Source organism: Capricornis sumatraensis, chromosome 5, assembly GCF_032405125.1.
Source record: "Capricornis sumatraensis isolate serow.1 chromosome 5, serow.2, whole genome shotgun sequence".
NCBI lineage: Eukaryota > Metazoa > Chordata > Mammalia > Artiodactyla > Bovidae > Capricornis > Capricornis sumatraensis.
Genome location: NC_091073.1, coordinates 103,706,748 through 103,730,965, shown reverse-complemented (window position 1 = coordinate 103,730,965; position 24,218 = coordinate 103,706,748). Strand labels below are relative to the sequence as shown.

The 24,218-nt window shown below is 36.1% G+C and overlaps 1 protein-coding gene across 1 annotated transcript in view; it reads left to right on the top strand.

Annotated features, from left to right (window-relative positions):
* The window catches only part of CNOT4 (CCR4-NOT transcription complex subunit 4), a 150,864-nt gene that overhangs the window by 78,118 nt on the left and 48,528 nt on the right, over nucleotides 1-24,218 (top strand). Inside the window, exons 3-7 of the mRNA XM_068972514.1 lie at nucleotides 7,121-7,318; nucleotides 15,066-15,152; nucleotides 15,902-16,003; nucleotides 16,746-16,871; nucleotides 19,650-19,783. Of these exons, the coding sequence (XP_068828615.1) occupies nucleotides 7,121-7,318; nucleotides 15,066-15,152; nucleotides 15,902-16,003; nucleotides 16,746-16,871; nucleotides 19,650-19,783 (647 nt within the window). The remainder of the gene's footprint in view (nucleotides 1-7,120; nucleotides 7,319-15,065; nucleotides 15,153-15,901; nucleotides 16,004-16,745; nucleotides 16,872-19,649; nucleotides 19,784-24,218) is intronic.

Below are 24,218 nucleotides of genomic sequence, written 5' to 3'. Positions count from 1 at the left end.
GTAAGAAATAGATCATGAAACTAGGGGGGTGAAAAGAGTGGACAAATGGAAACCATAGGAAAGAAAGTATGATAGTACTGATATTCAGTTCAGTTCAGTTCAGTCTCTCAGTCGTGTCCGACTCTTTGCGACCCCCATGAATCGCAGCATGCCAGGCCTCCCTGTCCATCACCAACTCCTGGAGTTCACTCAGACTCAGACTCGGTCATAATCAGATTCTAGATTAACACATTTTGAAAGTAGTTAAAGAGGATATTTTTCTTACTGATGAAAGATCCCCTAGAGTCATAAAACTTTTATTTACATAGTAGAGCTTTGAAGTATATTGAGCTGATGTAAATACCAGGAAAAACTGCACCCACTTTCATAATCGAGGGGCTTCTAATTTCTGTAGTTTAGAACTGTGTCACACAGAGTCAGACACGACTAAAGGGACTTATTAGCACAGATGCACACATGAAGTACACAGAAGGAATGTAAAATTTGATTAACACAGCAAGTATGTGTGTTTGTGCACACATACAACTTTGTACAAATAAATTTGTACAAAACTTTAAAATACAGTGTATTGGGCACAAAAATAGACTATCGATCAGTTCCAAAATGTAAAACTCACTTGTGTATTTCTATTTATTCTGCTTGAGGTTTGTAGGGCTTTTTGCATCTGTGGATTTGGTGAATTTCATTGTTGCTGTTCAGTCGCTAAGTTGTGTGTGACTCTTTGAGACCCCATGGACTACAGCAGGCCAGGTGTCCCTGTCCTTCACTATCTCCTGGAGTTTGCTCCAATTCATGTCTAGTGAGTTGGTGATGCCATGCAACCATCTCATCCTCTCTTGCCCTCTTCTGCCTTCAGTCTTTCCCAGCACCAGGGTCTTTCTCAGTGAGTCGGCTCTTCACATCAGGTGGCCAAGGTAATTGGAGCTTCAACATCAGTCCTTTCAATGCATAGTTAGGGTTGATTTCCTTTAGGATTGACTGGTTTGATGTCTTTGTTGTCCATGGGACTGTCAAGAGTCTTCTCCAGCCCCAGAATTCAGAATCATCAAATCTAGAGTTTCATTAGTTCAGGAAAAAGTTAAGCTGTTATCTAGTAAGCTGTTGCCATTATTCTCTTTCCTCTCTTTCTGGGACTCTGATTAAATATTTTCCAGTTCTTCTCACTATTGGCCATGTCTTTTAATCTCTTTTTTGTTTCTTTTTCTTCCTTTAATGCATTATAGATGATTCCTTCTAATCAATTTTTTTAGGTCTAGTCTCAGTTCAGTTCAGTCACTCAGTTGAATCTGACTCTTTGTGACCCCATGGACTGCAGCATGCCAGGTTTCCCTGTCCATTACCAACTCCCAGAGCTTGCTCAAACTCATGTCCATCGAGTTGGTGATGCCATCCAAACACCTCATCCTCTGTCGTCACCTTCCCCACCTGCCTTCAGTCTTTCCCAGCATCAGCGTCTTTTCAAATGAATCAGTTCTTCGCATCAGGTGGCCAAAGTATTGGAGGTTCAGCTTCAGCATCAGTCCTTCTAGTGAATATTCAAGACTGATTTGATTTCCTTTAGGATTGACTGCTTTGATCTCCTTGCAGTCCAAGGTTACTCTCAAGAGCCTTCTCTAACACCACAGTTCAAAAGCATCAATTCTTCAGCGCTCAGCTTTCTTTATAGTCCAACTCTCACATCCATACATGACTACTGGAAAAACCATAGCTTTGACTAGATGGACCTTTGTTGGCAAAGTAATGTCTCTGCTTTTTAATGTGCTGTCTAGGTTGGTCATAGCTTTTCTTGCAAGAAGCAAGCGTCTTTTAATTTCACGGCTGCAGTCCCCATCTGTAGTGATTTTGGAGCCCAGGAAAATAAAGTCTGTCATTGTTTCCATTGTTTCCCCATCTGTTTGCCATGAAGTTCTGGAATCTGATGCCATGAACTTCGTTTTTTGAATGTTGAGTTTTAAGCCAGCTTTTTTGCTCTTCTCTTTAACTTTCATCAAGAGGCTCTTTAATTCCTCTTTGCTTTCTGCCATGAGGTGGTGTCATCTGCATATCTGAGGTTATTGTTATTTCCCCCTGCATTCTTGATTCCAGCTTGAAGTCATCTAGTCCGGCATTTTGCATGATGTACTCAGCATGTAAGTTAAATATTATATAAGGCCTAGTCTACCGAATTTTAAAATTTTGTTTTCCATTTCTAGAAGTAATGTATGTTCTTTTTTGCTACTTGATTTTTTAAAAAAGATTTTTATACCCTGCAGATATTTTCAAGTTTGTCATATATTTGTTTAAACAGATAATCATTCTTGTTTTAAAATCTGTCCAATAATTCCAGTTGCTGAAGTCCGTGAGGGATGTTTCTGCTGGTTGTTCTTCATGTAGATTTCTTTCTTTCTGTGATTTATTGTCTGTATCGGCTTCGAGGTTGTCACTGAGTTATTTGTGCATTTCTCTGAGGCCCAGGTTAAATTTACTGTCCTGTAGATAGGCTTTGGTTTGCCTTCTGCTGGAACCTGTGAACATTGCCATTAGGGATGCCTTCATCTTTTGTTCTCTCAGGTGCACATCTTCCCTGGGGCTGGTTTCAGCTTTTCTAGGATGGTTTTTTCCTTCACCCTTTTCCTTTTTTCTTACCTTGTTCTGACCTTTCTGGAGTCTGTACTTAACCCTAAAAGAATATGAGCCCTTTGGGGGTGAACTGGTCTCAGCTTATCATGGGACTGATCTCCCCAGAACTCTTCACTGTGGACTAGTTTTGGATTTTGAATGCTGTGCTTCTTCCCTCATTTGTCCTTCTCTCCCATTGGTTGTTACTCAGCTTTTCCGCTTATCTCTTTGGGTTTTGACTTTTATCCAGAAATTTGCTTGGGACTTCACCACTGCAGATCATTATTGTTTTTAAGATGTTGGTTTGAAAAGTTTTACCCAGTATTTTTCATTGTCTTTAGCAAGAGGAAAAGATGAAGCTGTAAATGCATTTATTAGAAAATGAAGAGCAAAAATAAATGAGCTTATTTCCGGGTAAAGAAACTAGGAAAAGAATAAACATTATGACAGTAGAAAGTAGGGATTAAGTAGAATTTAATGAAATAGGAAAGCTTATTTCCATAAAAGTTGGAGCTGGTTCTTTGAAACAACCAATAAAATAATCAAAGTCCTGGTAAGTCTGATTAGAAAATAAAACAGATGACACATCTAAATATACATGTAAATTGGGAATAAAAGTGGAAGCATAACTAAACATATGAAAGGAATTAAGTGATTATATTAAAGACTATAAACCATCTTAATTAGTAGTTTGGCAATCTGTTGGCAAATTAACAGTACTAAAAATATTTGGCACATTTAAAATGCTTCTCCATAAGTATCCTATTTATCACTAGTTTGTCACATGCAGTAGAAAATTTTAAAGAAAAATTTTTTGCTTATAGCTTTTTATTTGATCCTGTATTCCTAGAATATTAGGTTTAACATTATCTGTTTCAGTCAAAAAGTAGACCAGATGTATTTTTCTTTGTATTCATTTTTAGTACTAAGGTTACTAGTTTTGTGAGTCACAGTGTTTTTCTGCAGCTGTTCAAATTATGTGTTTTCATCTCCCATCTTTAATCTAGCTTCTTTCCTCATCTTACTGTATCAGATCATTAATTTTCTATTGGATTTGTAGAGTAGGTATTTAATGGGGTGTGTGTGAAGGGGGAACCATCATAGAATGTGTGCTTTACCAGCTTTTTATGAAACCTTTAGACAGGTTGAGACTGATAAAATTTTGTATATTTTTCATTTGTGTTTAGGTTAAATTACCAGATTTCTATTATCTGAAACTATTTAATTCTTCCTAACAACAGAGATGCAGATTCACAAATATGTTGATTAAAAAGTTAGTATTTATAACCTCTTTTAAGTTGCCTGGAGTAAGAGGATTTTGGAGGATAAATCATAATAAACTAATTTATCTTGTTCTCCTGTAGTGGTATCTTTCTGTATTGGTATGTGTAATCTATCATTATATAAGCAGTTATAGTCCAGAGCGACTGAACTGAACTGAACTGAAAGTTGCCTTTGAAGACTGATAGAAGTGTTAATTTCCACAGAAAAAACTTGGAGTAATATAGAAAAAGACTGGGGTAACCAGTGTTACAAACTCAATATAATGATACATCAGTAATACACTTTATGAGAATTGATACCACAACCTGATTTTTGGTCATTTTCATTCTCCATTTATTGGAGGTGTTTATATTATTTTGCATCATCTTTTATTAGGATTTTACAGTGTCAGAGATGGCTTGCAAAGAAAACCTGAATGCTTGTCAAATCTTCATGTTCTCAGAAAAGTTACACTAGTGTTTCTCAGACTCTCTCTGATGCAGAACCAGATGTGTCCCCGCGCCCGCCCCAGCACAGCCTGCTGGGAACTGACACAGGTTCTGTTGAGCGCACCTAGTACCCAGCTTGTGTCACGTGATTTACCACCCAAGCTTGATAACAACCACACTGATAAATATCTTATTCTTCAGAGCCCACTGATGACATACTTGAACGTTGTGGAAATGTTAAGTTGCTGTAAAAGTTTCCAAGTGCTTTTTCTCAATTTTTACACTTATTATGGACTGCTAGAAAGATGCACGGACCAGGCTTTGAAATGGCTCTGGGAACAATCTAAAGGCTCGATCGACTCAGGGAGTGGATTATCACCACTACACATGTTAGTGAAGGGCAACAGCTTTCAAATAAACTTAATAAATGCTCTAAAAGGAGCTTTCCAGAAATCCTGTGGTAGAAAATAGCAAATGAAAATGTAAGTGATATTGTGGAAAGGTATTTAAATTGGTTTGTATGTAGTTCATTTTTATACTTTTGCCTCTGTAGTTTTAAATAGTTTCATGGGATTAATATCATCCAGGCAGATGGATTGATTTGAAAAAAGATAATATAGGTACAGAAGTGTGAGTATAGAATAGAGAGAAAAAATTTAAATAGGCACGGTTACATCGGTTGAAGAATTGAATTTATTGCAATAGATCTCTAACCATTTAGTTCCTCAAATTAAAATGTTAAGAACTCTTTGAAATAAGATTTTTTTAAAAAAAGAAAATTAGTAGTGCTGAATTTCTAATTCTAGAAGTAGCTTGGTATTAATGTGGCAAATATTAGTAAGCTCCTAAAATGTATGACACAAACTATGTATTTGACCCTGGAATAAAACCCTTAGGTCATGCAAAAGTCAGGTAAATTACTGAGTCAGCTGTTTTATATGCCTCTTACTCACTAGTATGTTGGAGTATGCCAAAAAGGACCAATTAGCTAAAAGATTCAAATTTCTAAATGTGGGAATTGAATGGAATGGGCACTTACATTCTACAGGACCAGTAAGAGTTAATGGCTGAATATTTAAGAACAGGAGTTTTGGAGACTTTATGCAGTTACTAGTAAAAATAATGGAACAGGAAAAGAAATCTCATTTCTTAATTGCCTTCAGCATTACTCAGAGTGTGCAGACATATTGGAGGGTGTTGTTGTTTTTTTTTTAATTAATTTTTTTTTAACTTATGTATGGAAAAGAGGAAAGTAACTTTACATTAAAGGCATGCACGGTGCCGTGCTTGTGGAGACTCCCTTCTCTTGCCCTCATTCCCACTTTTTTTCTTGACAGCAGCGTTTCTGTCAATCCCAGGTTCTGATATTCTGATAGGCACAGTTTCCCATTTCTGGGATCTCTTCACATTCAGCTTTACATGTTACTATTTAGTGTGTTCCATCTTCCATTTATTATTAACCTTTTTGTTAATACAATTGTCTCTTGTATCTGTGGGGGACTTTTTTCTAGGAACAGCCCCCTTCACGCCACTTGCACAGATACCAAAATCCGTGGATGCTCAGGCTCCTCATATAAAATAGTGTAGTGTTTGTGTGTAACTTACACACATCCTCCCATGTAATTTAAATCATCTCTAGATTATGTATAGTCTCTAATATCTAATGTAAATGCTGTATAAATAGTTGTAAATACAATGTAAATGCTATTAAATAGTTGCTAGGTGCATGACAAATTCAAATTTTGGTTTTTGGAACTTTTTTTCTAGAATTTATTTCCCCCAAATAGTTTCATTTGGTTGAATCTGAGGATGTGGAACCTGTAGAGGGCCAGTTGAAATAATAACTGGTTTATTGAATGCTTCTGTGCAGGACACAGTTTTAATCACTTTATAAGTGTGTTGCCTTTTTAAAATTCTCACAGAAACCCTCTGAATAAAGTACTGTGATTCCCATTTTATGGAAGACTGAGGCAGACAAATTGCATAACTTAGCCAAAGTCTCTCAGTAAAGAAAAATCCAAGATTCAAAGCCAGTTTGCAGCTATCATTCAGGCTATCGGTAGTCTTGGCATTAGCAGTAGGAATGAAAACAAAATTGTAATGATGAGAGAGAAAAACATTACAGTGGTGTAATTGCTAGTATTTATTGAGGGATTAATGTGGCCAGTTAAAATAATTGCTTTACGAGTGTTATTTTTATATCAGCCTTTAAGATTATTTTCATTTTACTTACACGGGTACAGAGACATAGAGTTCTGTTGACTTGTTTAAAGCCATGTGGGTAATAAGTGCTGAAGCTAAGTTCAAACTGCTGAGCCAGAGTATCTGTGTATTGTTTGTTTGCCCATCTCCTTTGACAGGAAATGTCTACCTATTAAAGAATAAGTACTTCATTAATCTTCAAACACATAGTATGTTTTCATTAAATATTTGTTGATTGTAATACAGTTAATCCATATTTAGATGATATTTTGTACTCTTTGCCCCTTACATAATACCTTAAAAGCTTAATTTTTCTGTAAACTCTGTATTAGGCATTGTTGGTAATACCAGGTTGGTTTTTTAAAATTTTAGAACCTTTGGTGATATTTAAGTTTTAGCACTAAAAGTGGTTTTAAAAGTATTTAAAAACACATTTAATTTATGTAACATTTAACTTATATTAAATAAAATGTTTAGAAGATTAGAAGATTCAGAAAAGGGGAGATGTAGCAAATAACTGCATACACATCATCCAGCATTTGGAAATTCTATATTCATAGTTTTCTGTTCATTTAATGCTAACTTCTGTGTTTGTTTTATGTCTAAAGCCATATCCAGAAGACCCAGCAGTTTATAAACCACTCTCCCAGGAAGAACTGCAAAGGATAAAGAATGAGAAAAAACAGAAACAAAATGAGAGAAAACAGAAAATATCAGAAAATCGCAAACATTTGGCTAGTGTACGTGTTGTACAAAAAAACCTCGTCTTTGTTGTAGGTCTGTCTCAGCGCCTAGCAGACCCAGAGGTAAGTTGTCTTCTCTTTTCTTTCTCAACTTGGCATTTTTTCTTTTTGTTTATTTGGAAATAGTAGCTGGCCCTGCCCAAAGGCAGGATTTACCTGAAAATTCTAAAACTTAGAAGATAATGGGAAATTATTTTTTAATAATCACTAAGAAACCAGTGACAGCTGTGATCTTAGGCCAGTGTCTTAATCTTTCTTGGGTCATTATCTTCCTTTGTGAAACTGGGCAGTTGAATTAGATCACTGAAGTCCCCTTCAGTGCTCATAGTCTGTGGAAGTTGGATAGTGTCTCTGTTGTGCTCTTAAGGCTCATGTGACATGACTACTGTTTCTTTCCTCTTTTCTGTAGCTGTGTTAAGGACCAACAGAAGAGATGTACTTTCATGAACCCACCAGAGATCTGTATTTTTTTTTTAATCATGCTGAAGTGGTGAACCTTGATTATAAAACAGTGATAGAATTGTTACTCTACTGTGTCATCATTCTTCATTCATTCATTTTAAGCCAATTTTGGGGAAGGAGAGAGAATTCAGAGGGAAACAGTGGTTGAGATTCTTTGTCATTCGTTGAAAGCAGGGGAGGTCTTAACCCTTTTGTTTATTACTTAACTCTTCTCTCCTTCCTCTACCAGGCTTATTAGAGTAACGTTGAACTCATTACTTTCCTTAATGCTCTTGGATACATGTCTGCTAATGTCTGGTTCCTAATATACCAGGAGATGCTGACTAGATTGTTGGGAAGGCAAACAGAAACTGAATGGCAGCCAGAATGTTCACTTAAGTTGGAGAGAGCTGGATTTGCGGGATCTGTCGGAAGTACTCCTAGAGGAGGGTTTATAGAAATGCTCAGGACGGCAGCAATCAGAGGAAGGATTATAGTGAATATGCTTAGGGAGGCGGCAATCTTTGAACTGGTCTAAGAGGGCTAAAGGCGCCAGAAGGAGGAAACACAAGGCGTCTAAAAATTGATTTTGTAAAAATCAGTTTAGAAAGAATAAGAAATATTTATTGCTGATTAGTTAACTATGTATTGATGCTGTGAAGGGCTTCAAGATCTGCAGAGAACATCAGGGTGGCCTTACTAAGAAGTCTCTGTCATTGGTAACAATTGGGGAGGCAGCTCATGAATTACTAGGGTCTTGGTCCAAGATACCCTTTGGCTATCTTTGTCTATACCTTTTGGCTCAGAGGGTAAAGTGTCTGCCTGCAATGCAGGAGACCTGGGTTCAAAGTTAACTATGTATTGATGCTGTGAAGGGCTTCAAGATCTGCAGAGAACATCAGGGTGGCCTTACTAAGAAGTCTCTGTCATTGGTAACAATTGGGGAGGCAGCTCATGAATTACTAGGGTCTTGGTCCAAGATACCCTTTGGCTATCTTTGTCTATACCTTTTGGCTCAGAGGGTAAAGTGTCTGCCTGCAATGCAGGAGACCTGGGTTCAATCCCTGGGTCAGGAAGATCCCCTGGAGAAGGAAATGGTAGCCCACTCCAGAGAAGCCTGGTAGACTGCAGTCCATGGGATCACAAAGAGTCGGACACGACTGAGCGACTTCACTTTCACTTTCAGGTCCAAGATGCTGGCATTAGTGGACTACAGCGATCTTCAAGAGACGAGGTTTCTTCCAAAACCAAAGGGGTGGATCTAGAGTTGATATCTTTAATAAATGATAAGGAAGGAGCTCATTTTAGGCCTGTGATTTGACCTCAGCAGCCAGTTCTCCTTTTTTCCTAAATCATACAGCATTTAACTTCCCAGAAAGGCGGAATCCTGTTACACTCTTGAACACTGCCACAACTTTGTATCAGTGCTTCTGTCTCCCTCTTTAAACATTACTTTTTTCCAACCAGAGAACATTTCTTGCTTAAGCAGGTTTTTAATTTACCTACCTCTTTTTATTCCTGCTAATCTGTGTTTGCTTTTCTGAAGCTGCTACTCCAGTAAAAAAAAATTTGGGGAGGGCGGCATTCATGCACCTTGTGGGATCTCCGTTGCCTTGACCAGGGATTGAACCTAGGCCATGGCAGTGAAAGTGTGCAACCCTAACCACTAGGCAAAACCAAGGAACTCCTGCTATTCCAGCAAATTAATGGAACTTTAATTTTGATTTAACAACTCTTGGATATGGATGTGCTTGCTTTTATTAATACCAAATCCAGTCGCTTGTGGTACTGGAGGCTTACCGAGCAGCACCCAGAAGCTGGATAAAATGAAGCCATAGCCTCAGTCTGATGTTTGGTTTACAGGTTTCTGCTTCTTCTTAGAGATGTGACTTAGATCTGTAGTTTGTTTTTACTTATGTACAGAGATTTATATTCATTTCAAATAACACAGTGTCAGTAAGATTAATCTGAAGAACTATTACGCAGAAAGAAATTAATCTAGGGGATGACTCATGAAAGAGAATACTTTATCATGAATGTAAATATTCCTAAAAAATCACTGTCTTGGTTTTATACTTTTGAAAGCAATGTTGCTTGGTAAGAGGACAGTGAATTTTCTTAAACATTAGTTTCTCTTGAAACCCTAAGAAAACCAAACGTTAGTGTTTTAGTTATTAAACCCTACTACTTCTAAATAATACTTTAAAATTTTTTTTAAATGTAACTGCCTAACTCTTTCAGATTGGAAGACTTCATTAGAAATCGCCAAGTTTCAAATTGTTAGGGTAACTTTGAGTCAAAGAAGATCCCTATCATTTACTTATTTTTGGATGATGGACAATTTGATATTTGGCTGAATTCTGATTAGCAGAATAGGAACATTTAGGAAAATTTAAAGCTTATTTTGAAAATAATTTTTGTATATCTGACAACTTCATACCAAGATTGATGGTCAAATTTATCCATTTATCACTTAATAGGAAAAAAACCTATCTTAAAAGATATGGTAGTTAGAGATAATGCTTAGAGTAATCATCTCCTAAATTCTAAAAATTTTGATTTGTCAGAACCGTATTCATTTGTTTTGTAAATTAGCTCTTGAATACTTACAGTCTGTTAGGTACTTTGATGTTGGAGATAAAATGGTTTAGCAAGCCAGACACAGTCTGTACCCTTAAAAGCTTACAGACAGTAGAGAAGACAGAATTAAGTATTTGTAAGTGTGCTGAGTATTTATAAATAGGGAGATACAGGGCTTTTTGAGAACATATAAACAGTAGGTAATTTAGCTAGTGCAGAGATCCACGAAAAGCCTCCCTGAGGAAAGGATGATTAAAAACGACTAGGGATTAGCTGGGCAGCAAGTAAGGGCAGAAGTGTCCCAGGTGCATGATGGTGTGAAAGAGCTGCTTGTTTGAGGAACTGAAAGACTTTGAAAACATAACCATTTTCTTTTACAAATGGGAAACTGAGGCATAGAGAAGTTGAATGACTTGCCTAGGATCACTTAGCTGTTTCACAGCAGACCCAGGACTAGAAACCACCCTCATTCCCCACTGACCCCACCTCCCTGGTCTTAGGACTCCTATTCCAGTGTATTTTACACCAGTGGTGTATATGGTTCCTTTACCCACACATTTGTCTATTCATCTTTCCATCTGTCGCTACATTTTTTATTTTCTATGACATGTCCATGAACATTTGTGTTCCCAAAGTATAGGAAGACATTTTACACATTAGGTATGTCATTGGGCATTTATAATTCTATCATATAACCTTTTATATAGCAGCTAGTACTCAAGTTGACTCACTGTGAAGTAAATATAGGACTTTGAATATATAGGTAATGTGGTTATATGCAGGGTGTTCTGCCTACTACCCATACTCTTTACTTTTTTAATTTACTGTTTTGCTAGTTGACTTATGTTTAGATAGAACCTCGAATGTGCAACTTAATATAGAACATTGAAATTACTTGAGTTTCCCTTGCCTGGGCAGGCTGTTTTTATCACCCATAGATCATTTCCTAATACAATAAGGCCCACCAGTGTTTTACACATGTGTTCTTCTTTTTGTTCAATGCTGCTGCTGCTGCTAAGTCGCTTCAGTCGTGTCTGACTGTATGCAGCCCCATAGACGGCAGCCCAGTGGGCTCCCTCATCCCTGGGATTCTCCAGGCAAGAACACTGGATTGGGTTGCCATTTCCTTTTCCAGTGCACGAAAGTGAAAAGTGAAAGTGAAGTCGTTCAGTCGTGTCTGACTCTTAGCGACCCCATGGACTGAAGCCTGCCAAGCTCCTCTGTCCATAGGATTTTCCAGGCACCTTCTCTGTGTTCAATGCTAACAGAGTTTAATTGTTCCATAAGCATTTATTGAGTACCTGCAGTGTGCCAGGCACTGTGTGAGACATTGAACATAAACCAATAAAAGGTTGCCCCTGTTTATTTATAAAAGCAGCTGTATACTGTGAGGAGTGCTGTGTGTTGTGGAGGCACAAGAGATGGCACCTGACTGGGGTGGGGTGGGGGTCGGGAAGGTATGTACTTCCTGGCTATCTTTGGTATAAAGTGCATCAGGCATAGGGATTATACAAGTGCTTCTGGGTTTGTTTTTTTTTTTTAAAGCTTGGTCTTCAAATGATTTGTTTGGCTGGAAAATTAAGAGTGAAATGGTGAGAGATGAGGCTGACGAGGTAAGTGGTAAGGGATAACGAAAGACTTTTAAAACATGCTAACGAGTTTGCACTTTATCTTAAAGACAATGGGAAGCTATTGACTAATCTTAAGAACAGAATGACATGGAGATATTTGTGCTTTGGAACTAATATTATGGCCACGCACCGTAATTATATACAAGTCTTAATGTTTTTTATGAAAGTGTTGCTCAATTATTGGCCAGAATTTATTTCCATAAGTCAGTCTTTAACCTTTTCAGACCCAGTACCCACATTTTTTTAAAAAATAGTATTTTGTAACAACCTTTGAGTTTCATGAAATGACTTCTTGATAATGTAATTTGTCTAGGTAGATACATAATTTGAAAAAATGAGGGAGAGATTAAAGTATAAGAAGGCTGTTTCTATGTGTAAATACTTGGTACCGCTACTCAGGGTGTGGCCTCTGGGCTGGTAGCATTAGTATCACCTGGGAGCTTATGGTGCAGACTCTCAGGGGCTGAAATAAGTATTTCAACTGGATCCTCAAATGTCTTGTGTGTGTATTTAAGTTTGTAAAGTACTTTTTTTCCCAGTACGTTATGAAATAGGAGCTTGCATCTGTTTGTAGAATCACTGTGAATATGACAACTAAAAGTGCAGATTGTTACAGATGTATGTACTGACAGCACGGGTACCATGAAGCGTTAATGATGTGTGTGATTTTTCTGAAGCATTCTTAGTAAAATTTCAAACAAAGCATTTGCAGTTGTACCTTAATTACATAGTGTTTGCTTTTAAATTCAACATATGTTGAAACTGTGGGAAAGTGCTTTATGTTTATGATTTGTTTCTAGATTCACTTAATTATAAACAAGCATCTTGGCTAGATGAATGTCTTGTAGAACATTCAGAAGTTGTGTAGGATGGTTCTTTGTGGTGCAGGGCTAGCCCAAGTGCTCTCAGCTGTCCTGGGCTCCCATCCGCTGAGCGCCAGTAGTGTCTCCCAGTTACTTTGACATAACATTCCAGCATCCCTTGATGCTGCCTTCATTGAGAAGTACTACCATAAACTTGGATGTGATATGAGATCCTGATGCACCACAACTTTTGACCAGGCTGAGTCCCTTGAAGCAGGTCTTTTGGCTGAGGCCTTTTGCTGAATTGGTACACATCCAGCTGGAATGTTGAATGCAGTTCTGTTCTCCACTGGCCAGAAAGCTTTTCAAGATACATACTCTTCCCATAGCCTCTATCCTAAGACTTTCTGTGAACAACTCAAGAGCACTCTAAATGTCATATCCTTCAGAAGATTTGGGTGGAAAAAAGATTGAAAGCCAGGGTAGTCACTGCACCTTCTAATCCATTAAAATTGGCTGCAGAAAACATAATAATCCTATACTTATAAAAACCTAAAATAAAGTAAGGTAAAAAAAAATTATATTAATCAAGTTGAAAACTGTTAAGAATTCATGACACCCCAACTGCAGACTGCTTCACAAAACTTTGGTTCTGTCAGATGTAGAGTATATTAGCTAAGATGTTAAGTATGCGAGAATATTATCAAATTAGAGTATTTGGGGAAGATACTTTGCACACACTTGAACAGATAGGTGCAGAAAGCTTCAGTTGAGATATAGCTTGCTATTTGGAGAGATGGTAGGAACAGTGGGTCTATAGGTTGTTGTTGTTTAGTCGCTAAGTTGTGTCCAACTGTTTGCAACCCCATTGACTGCAGCACAACAGGCTTTCCTGTCTTTCACTATCTCTTGGGGTTTGCTCAAACTCATGTCCATTGTTTCAGCGATGTCATCCAACCATCTCATCTGTTCCCGCCTTCTCCACCTCCCTTCAGTATCTCCCAACATCAGAATCTTTTCAAATGAGCTGGCTCTTCTCATCAAGTGACCAGAGTATTGGAGCTTTGGCTTCAGCATCAGTCTGTCTAATGAATATTCAGAGTTGGTTTCCTTTAGATTGACTGTTTGATCTTCTTGCAGTCCAAGACACTCAAGAGTCTTCTCTAGCACCACAACTTCGAAAGCATTAATTCTTTGGTACTCAGCCTTCTTTATGGTCCAGCTGTCATATCCATACATGACTACTGGAAAAACCACAGTTTTGACTATATGGACCTTTGTTGGCAAAACGATATCTCTGCTTTTTAATTAGCTGTCTAGATTTGTCATAGCTTTTCTTACAAGGAGCAAGTATCTTTTAATTTCATGGCCACAGTCAGCATCTGCAGTGATTTTGTAGCCCAAGAAATTAAAATCTGACACTGTTTCCACTTTTCCTATTTGCCATGAAGTGATGGGACCAGATGTCATGATACTCATTTTTTGAATGTTGAATTTTAAACCTATAAATAAATACTATGTAGGTCTATAGGTAAATTTTGGAAAAGAACAGTTTAATTTTGAGGTAGTTGCAAATCCTGGGAAAGAGGATTAAGTTAGTTGGCAGGACAAGCTAAATGAATGCATATAGTGATCACATAGTAAAGGAGATGACACAAGTATGAGGGAAAATGACCACCAAGAACTAACCAGGTAATAGAGAAAAATTCATTCATTATTTATCAGGAAAAGAGAAAAACACAGAAGACATTTGAAAAATGGTGAAATTGACATAAGGAAAATTTGTTGACACACACCAAGTAATAAATCATAAAGCATGAAAGTTTGAAAAATACATTCTGTTACCATATTTGGAATTTGTATGTTATAAACAGTGTTTTAATATAATGCACAATATTTTATGTATAATAGATTTATGAGTAAAACGGTCTCTACTTTTGTCTGTTTTTGAGTTTCTGTTTAATACATAATCTTGGTCATTGTTCTGAGACCTTATAAGGATCATCTATTAATGAAAGTGTGGTTAAGATAGTTGATCTGTTTTGTGTTAAAGAATACTGTCAAATTAAGATCCTGTAGATTATTGGTGCACATGTTAGAATGTAGTAGATAATGTGACTAACTCAGTCTCAGTTTCTATTCAGTGGGTCAGTAAAGAACAGCTTTTAGATTTTTGTTGATGATTTCCTGCAGTTAAGTTAACCACACAAATTGTAATCAGTAAGTAGTCACATTTATTGAAAATCTTTAACAATTATTTTCTTTTCACTGTGGAGGCATGGTGCATGTCCCCATTATAAGGATAAAGTTGATGAAGTGGGGAAAGTTTATACCTTATTTCTTCTTCTTTTATAGGTTTTAAAACGGCCAGAATATTTTGGGAAGTTTGGTAAAATACATAAAGTTGTCATCAATAATAGCACATCATATGCAGGCTCACAGGTAACTAATTATAGGGATTTTTACCTTTCCTCCCTATGGTCAGGGCTTGACCTGGGCTGTTCAGAAGGAAAACTTGGTTTCTGTGATTAGAAAGCTTGATGGTCAAGCATTTACACCATATAGTGACCTCTATTGGTAGGGTGGGGGAATTTTTTGGTGCTTGTTTGATCCTTTCAAAACTTAACAGTGAATTGATAGTATTAAGAAGGAAGTAGTAATAGGTTTAGTGATGGTTTGAAGGGGAGGGGGAATTGAATCATAATCAAGCAGTTAAATTATATAGTGATTTCTAATTAATATTTTCAGATATTGTGAACTTAATAGAGCATTTTTGTTATGCTGATATTAGCAGCTAGAATACTCTTTAAAGATTACATTTATTCTGAGAACATAGTTAGACACAATGTCTTCACATCTTATTTTTTCAAATCTAATTTTCAAAGTTTGTTTTTTTTTATAATGTTGACAAGCCTGTCAGATGACTTTTATAAGAAAATTGCCAAGCCAAAGATATTTCATTCATATTTATTTTAGTCTGCTTAAAATCAGATAAAATTCAATCAGTATGATTATCTTAAGATGGGCTAGTATATAGCTTAATATAAGCTACTACTACTTCTAATCATTGTCATTATTATTCAAGATAGTGGTAGTAAAAGCCTTTAGAATTCCTTTGGCAGGTTGCAGGTTAATTTTTTTTTTTCTAAGTTTTTGTTGAATTTGATTCTAACAGTGGCTTTTCACTTTAGGGTCCAAGTGCCAGTGCATATGTAACCTATATACGGTCGGAAGATGCTCTCAGAGCCATACAGTGTGTTAACAATGTGGTGGTGGATGGCAGAACACTTAAGGTAATGTGGTCCTCTGGGTTTGTTTTTTTTTAAGGGGGAAGAGATAACATGTAGTAAGTACAGAAGAACATAGCTGTTACATATTAATGAAGGAGTCTTATTTGAAGATTGCTTCCTAGGTATCCATTCTAACCTATGACAGCTAATTTGCTTATCACTTACCTGTTAGGGTCCTGTTCTACCAGGTGGAAGTAAATACATACCTTGTTAGGGGATTAATCCTAAAGAAAAAAATCTCCTGTATTTACACATATTTTCCTTTGTGAAAATGGATTTATTATTCTTCTTGTAAGAAATAGATGATGGTTCCAATTTGTTGTCCTTAAATATTTGGACATTGATTAGTTCAGGCTTGAGTGAAGGGTCCCACCAAGCAATGCTTTAAGTAAGTTGAAAGAAGGATGGCATAATTAGGAAAAGGAATTTGTCTTATGTGCCTAACTGCTTAAAACATGGAACAGATTTTGCCTTCCTACTCTCCTGATCTCTAGGGAAAGGATTTGGGTGCTCAAGCTATGGAAACCATAGATTGAGGGTTTTTTTTTTTTAATCTTTCAAATGATCATCATATTTAATAAATTCTGCTAATAATAGTTGAATTCTCTAGTATTCACAGCTGTACTTTGTTTTATTGTGTCTTTGCCTCATTTTAGGTGAAATGAAAACACTAGATACAGAAATTCTCATTCTGGTGTCAGTTTACGTTTTTGGTCTTTTTCCTTCTTCCCTCCTTTTCCTGCAGGCATCTCTAGGTACAACAAAATACTGCAGTTACTTCTTAAAGAATATGCAGTGTCCAAAGCCTGACTGCATGTACCTACATGAATTGGGGGACGAGGCGGCCAGCTTCACAAAAGAGGAAATGCAGGTAGTAAAGTAATGTAAATTATCAACTTTGCAGCAAAGGAAGTATTTTTCTTTATAACTTAAAATTGCAAAAGCAAAAACTAAGAATTTTATTTTTTATTAAACTGTTCTTACTTTAAATTCGCTTTTTCCAAATATGTGGTTGTTCTATGGAATATCAGTTCTGCAGAACATTATTATAATAAAAAATGCATCTGTGGTCTCCTAAGTTTCGAAAATGTAGGCAAAATGAAAGCTAAGTGGAGTATTGTAATTATGAAGTTCCCATCTGCTATCTCTGCTCTTCAAAGAGCATGCTAGAAAATAATACTCTATTAAACGCCACTGAAAAGCTAAATTGTTTTTATAAAATGATTCTACCCATGAAAGTGTCCACTGAGTCAGTGTCCTGTAAACAGTGAATTGAAGGCTTATTATCCTGTATTCTTTTTTATATTTCCTGTTCTCCTGTCTTCTTTCAATTTGTAGTATTAACTTGCCTTTACAAGTAAAAATATTGACCATATGGCATATTAAATGAGCATATGCCAAAGCACAATGCTGCCCTTCCCTGTTATAGGTGAAGACTTCAGATTGTTGCTGTGGACTTTGCAGGCATACTTCTCATTTAGAAGGTGGGGGGCATTGACTACTGCCTTTCATTCTCCAGGTCAAACTAGAGACAGTCTAGACTCTAGACAGGAGGGGCTCCTTTCAGAGCAGATTGTTAAATGGAATGAAATATTACCCTTTTTGACTTGGCATTATCACTGATTAAATCACATTATAATAAATACATTGGAATTTCTTTACAGTATGTATGGTCTTTATGATCCAGAAGCAGTGTTAAGAGACTTTCCAGGTGGTCCAGTGGTTAAGACTTCACCTTCCAACATAGGCGCTGTAGGTTCGATCCCTGGTTGGGGAGCTAAGATCTCACATGCCTCACAGCGAAAAAAAACAAACAATAAATATTGTAACAAATTCAGTAAGGACTTTAAAAATGGTCCAGGTCAAAAAAAAAAAAAAACCCAAACCCAGAAACTAAGTTCTCTATGATATTTAATGGGGACAGATGACTGACTTATTTCTTGCTTATCCAGTAAATGGTTCTTGACTTTTTTCTTCTTTTGAATGAAACTTTCTTGGATGAAATCTAAGGTTGAGCTATTTCATGCTGTATTTTTACTAATGGGAACTATGCTTTACTTATGGGTATTATTACAATAAAAATATCTGTCAAGGAGTTTCTAAGCCCCAGTTGATCTCACTTAAGTATTATTAAAAAGTAAAAGAAAATGGATGGGCAGTCCATTGGAATTTATTTGTAATGCTGTTTAACCTGTCTCTGTAAACTGCCCCTGTTAAACCATTTGAATACCAGTTTGAACTCTTTGTGGCTAATGAAAGTCATAATATCTCCTGAAGTATTGCTTACAGAAAGAATTTTTAGGGCTGTTTTTTAAAATCCACATCTAAACTGTGTTTTTTCTTGACAGTTTAAAATTCATTTCATGTTGTTGACCTGTATTAATCTCTCTCTTCTTTGAGTTTAAAATTACTTTGAAAGGGAGTTTCTTCATTAAAACATTTCCTCAGTGTAGAAAGGAAACGGACAAATTATATCATGGCAAAAACTAGGTCTTTCCTTGTTACTGCATAACTCAAAATTCAGTACCGTATGAAATATTTGTATAGTTGAACAGGCAAGAGCCCTCTCAGAACAGGGAGCGATGCATTGTGCAGTGTATATGAGACAGTTGTGCTGGATCACATGATACTGCCCTTGTTTTTATTGGTTTGTTTTTGTTTTGATCTGTTCTGGTTTTGGTTTTCCCGTAACATCTCTTTAGATCACACTTTAAAAATAATTAACAACCCTGAAGGTAAGTAAAAATGCCCTTGCAGTCATAATATACATGCAAAGAATAGAAAGTTATTCAGTGTAGTTTCATTGTAATTTATTTTTGTGTGTGACTAGTTGCACAGTCAATTGTCTGATTTCTTCCATCATGTTTGTAACACTGCATTTTGATAGAGAGCTACCAACTCCAGGAAATACAGAGCTCTCTTTGTCATGTATAGAGCAGGGATTGGCAAACTTTTTCTGTAAAGGGACAGTTAGTCAATGTTTTAGTTTTTCTGGTCACATGGTCTCTCAGATTTGCTGTTGTAGCACCAACAAGGTCATAGATAATATGTAAATGAATGAGCATTACTGTTCCCCTAAAACTTTATTTACAAAAACAAAGCGGCTGGCTCTAAATTGCCATCTTCTGGTCCAACGTTTAAATGTATTCATTTTTATGTAAATGTGTTACTTAGTCTTAGGAAATAGACTAAAATATAATGAAAAATATAGTAAAATCCTTCATCCTTGAGTTACTTTTAGTGTTAATCTCTTCTAAAAAGAGAGATTGATTTTCCAGTGATCTTCAGAAAATTCTGTAATGACCTGTTAAAAAACTTAATTCTTTTGTAGAAAGATGGGGAAGTAAATTTAAAAGGGCCCCTCTAGTTTTTTAAGCTAGCAAAAATGTTGTCCGTTAACATGTTTTTTTCTCTACATAAAGTGGTTGATGATACGCTTAATTAATGGAATATGTCTCCTGTAGTTTTGTTGAAAGAACTTTCATTGGTCTAGAAGTTCTGTGACATCTTCCTCACAGGTTTCTCTGACACTGTGACAAATCCTTATGTATTTTATTTAGGATAGCTTTAATAATTCAGAAAGTACATCAGCATTTTATACCAGCCACTTTGTGAGTCCCACTGCAGTTTTAATTTCTTCTTCCACTAGGCGGGTAAACACCAAGAATATGAACAGAAGCTCCTTCAGGAATTATATAAATTAAACCCCAATTTCCTTCAACTGTCTACGGGTTCAGTTGATAAGAATAAGAACAAAGTGACACCACTGCAGAGGTATGATACGTAAGTACCGATACTAGTGTAATCAAATACCTTAACCTTCCTGTCTATCATTCTTCTCTTTTCATTCTGCATCTTTTTCAGGCAGGATCCTTCTTGACAGTGTCTGTCATTTGTGCAGAATTGTTGTACTGTAGGAAATGTTGAGTCACAATTTCTGGGTTTGAATATTTGCTGCCTGCTGCTCCCTGGTAATACTTCAGATGAGCCTCTCGATGCTTCCCCTTTGCATTGATTTGCAGACTACCCTGAGCCCCAGGAACACTCTCCTTGATAAAAAGGGAAATTAAGAGATGTGGGTTATTAAAAGGCTCTTGTCACCTAATGGAGGTTTCCTTCCTGATGTAATGGTGGGGTGCGGGGGGGCGGCACAAAATACTGTAAAAGGGACAGAGGGTATTAATCTGAAGCGTTTTGTGTTGGGGATACAAGTATTCATGTTTGTCTTGTCTCAGGAATCACCAAAGTCTTATGTCCTCTGAGTGAGGAGGGTATCCCATATACAGATCTTTTCATCTTGGAGACAGCTTGTTTTTGCATAGACCTATATTCTGTTTCTGTTTAAACAAATTTATAATTTTATGTATCAAATCTCATTCTGATATGGTGATCGTCACATCTTGGATTGTATTTGGGTTTGGCCTGTCAGAAAATGATATGATTAATAAAAATGATAATTTGGGGGTTATACTTTATTCTGAATTATCTTACATTTGTGTTAGGATCTTGGTGTTATTTTTTTTTTTAATTTGGTAAGTCTAACTTTTGTAAAGTGAATTCATCTAAAGTAAATAGCTGTAATCAAATAGGTCAGTTTTCTTTTTTAAAAAATTTATTGCAAAGTTAAATTTGTTTAAATGATGCTTTAAAGGTCTGGGTATTACATAGTCCCTTTACAGTCCCATGTCTATTTAGCACTAGAATAATGTAAGGGTCATTTTTAAGCGTAGCTAATAATAACCACATGGATTGTTGTTAGAGTCAGTTTCTTCAAAACTTATTCTTATATTTAAATTCTGAGAAGTCCTTGTTAAGTTTATTCACTTTGATAGTAAAGATTATTTATAAATGCAATTCAAATTTAAAAACTTGCTTTTATTTGCACACACATATGTACATATATATATAAATAAATATATAGGTGGCCATAGAGCAAAACATAAAATTATTATGTAATAAACTACATGAAATTTATTTTATCAAAGCTAAGGAAAAAGTTAAGTCTAAAATCTTTGGGGGTTGATAAACTTTGACCCTTTCCATTGATCTTTTTGTACCTACCCATATGTTTATTTTATTAAGAACCTATGCTGTTATTTAACTCATTGGTTGCTAACTTTGTAGTACATTATGTAAGAATTTGTAGTAAAAATTTATTTCAGATGCTTTTAAATACACGTCTTTATTCTCATTAAAAGTGTTGTCATTCTAATTAAAGTCATGTTCTGGGTTTATAGCCCCTAGAGAATGCAGAGCAGAAATGTAAAATTTAGATTATCTCTTTGTGACAGCATTTTGTTATCCCCTGAATATAAAAGTAATGTTGCTATTGAAGGAGAGCTGAAAAATATACAAATGCATAAAGAAGAAAGTAAATATTGTATGTGATCTCAATACTCAGACGTTTTTACTAAAATGATTTGGTGTATCTTCCTTGCAGTGTGTGTTTCCTTGTAGTCCTTTTCCTTTCTGTGAATGTATATATACAGAAAATTGCATTGGTTTGTTACATTTTAAAATTTAATACCCATTATTATGAATATTTTCCCATGTTATGAAAACATAATTTTTATGACTGTAGTATTCCATTATATTTGAGTATTGCACATTTATTAAACCAATCTCCTACTGGTGTATATTATCTTACGTTCATTTTGGTGCTGTTGTTTATAACACTGTGATAAATGTTTTTTCATGTAAACATCTTGGTTATAGTTTTGATGCTCTTAAAACTGCTAAGTCAATGATAATGAGTATTTTCCTTGAATTTTTTTCTGCACATTTGCCAAATTTGATGAAATCTTTCTTGCTTTAATTTATATTTGATTAATATACTGAACTTCTTGTGCACCATGAATTCATATCTCTTTGCCATGTTTTATTGGTGTATTTAAGTGTTTTCTGTGCAGTATATAGGCTAGCTTCCCCCATTAGTTGACCAAGTCTATTTGTTTCAAAATATTTAAGTCTTCTGTGTCACTCAAGAAAGTTGTTTTTGGTCTTTTCCCTGCATTTTTAAATCAAATCTCCTACCATCACTTCTTCCTGTCTAAGAATCTCTAGGAACTAAAAATTAAGCAACAGTATCAGAAAGTGGTATAATCACAATATGAAAACACCTTATTATTTTTAATTTATTGGGCTTTTTTCTTTATATTACAAGTGAAAATTGGAATTTACCAACATGTCTTTTCAGCATTTTAGTAATTAGCTGTCTTTAACTTATGTTTTTGTGATCACTTATTAACGTAGATTTACTAATATTTTATTAACTTTGCCTTCATATAAAGTATAGTCAGAGCACATTTATAATTGTGCAGGAGAGGAGTGTCATAGCAACCACAAGTTGTAGGGGAGAAAAGAAAGAGGGGAATTGAAACAGTATACCTATTTAGTAACTTTGGCCAAAATCAGTGCAACTGAACTTTAGCTGGGACCAGAATAAATTTTGACATGGTTACCTTTGCTTAACATAAGTACATGATGAATGAAGTATTTTTGAGAGCGGGAGAAGGGTTTTTTTTGTTTTTGTTTTTGTTTATTTAATGCAAGGCACACACACCCCCCACCCCAGGATTTATTAAGGATAGTTGATGGCCTAGGTTACATAGTTATTGGTGTTTTGTTTTATTCGGCAAGCTCCTATAGCTTGTTTCCTTTGCATGCCAACCCCTGCCAGAGAGTAAGTTTGACTGTCAATATTACTGAATGTCTGCTTTGGTCTCCACTTGTACCTTACCACCATACAGGGTACAAGTAGGGATGAATTTGTAGACAAATTTTCTTCTTCCCTCAGACAAGACCTGCCAAGTTAGAATGAAGAGCAGTACAACTCTTGCTGTGCTCGTACCTGAGAGAGAGAACATTTTTCTTACTTGAGTTGAGAATTAAACTTTCTAGGGACAAAAAGAATGGCCCCTTTTCTTCTTTTCTTGGCATTCCTGTGTAGTGAGCAGCAGTTTTAGAAGAATTTCAAGAAAGCAAAACTTGAAAATTTATATATGACATTAAACTGAAATATACTTTTCTCAGTTGTAATTAAGCCAGATTATAAATACTAAGAATATCATAGCTACTAATCATCACGGAACCCCAACATGGTCCCTTGATATACATTAATGTTAGTAAGTGAAATTTTCTATAATATGTCTTATTCCTCTATCACTTAAATGAATAACTAATTAGAGGGTGTGTATCATTTGTTCTTCACACACATCCCTCCATTATTATGGGTTTGAGAGTATATCAGTCAGATTGGGTTTTGACTGTGGATACGCTGTTTTTCTATTAGTTATTTTGAAATGATGAATAAAAATGTAGAGAAGGGGAAGTAAGGGAGCCATGCAGTAGTGATGCTTAAGGACTGGATAGTCTGTTTTTAAGTTCAGGGCTTTGAAATACCTTTATTTACATTGAGGCACTATTTGTGTACCAATCAAAGACTTAGACAGGGTGAAAGTGAAGTCGCTCAGTCGTGTCCAACTCTTTGCGGCCCCTTAGACTGTAGCCTACCAGGCTTCTCTGTCCATGGGATTTTCCAGGCAATAGTTCTGGAGTGGATTGCCATTTCCTTCTCCAGGGGATCTTCCCAACCCAGGGCTCGAACCCAGGTCTCCTGCATTGTAGACAGATGCTTTACCATCTGAGCCACCAGGGAAGTCCTTTAGACAGGGTAGTAGTAGCTAAATGGCTGCTCTATGCCCAGGACAGTGTATAGGTCTGCTTACCTTGGGGGACAGATTATGAAATGTGCAGATCACACAAGTCAAGTTTATGACTTGATGTTGTGACTCAGAGAAGACACCATTGAAGGAATTGAGATGTTCAGGTTTAGATTCAGGTAGAAAGAAGGTTGAATAAAAATATGATGTCTTCTGTGTTCATTTAGTAGTTCTGTGTGGTAGGCATCATTGTTATCTTACTGCTGGCAAGAATACTAAATCTCAGAGAGTTTAGGTAATTTACCAGTATCCTCCACAAATAAGTGATAGACCAGATTCTGACCAAAAGTCTGTCAGTTTTAAGCCCAAGCTCATTCTTCCACTGTGCCATTTCTTAATCTAGAAGAGGCGAAATTTAAGACTCTTAACATGAATTAAAAACTCTGTTGTGAATCAAACTAAATCAGTTAAACTGTGCCATAACTGTATGTGGTTTGACCTTGAAGATCTCTGGTACTTAAGGCTTATACTCAGGATAAATATAATGGATGTACTAT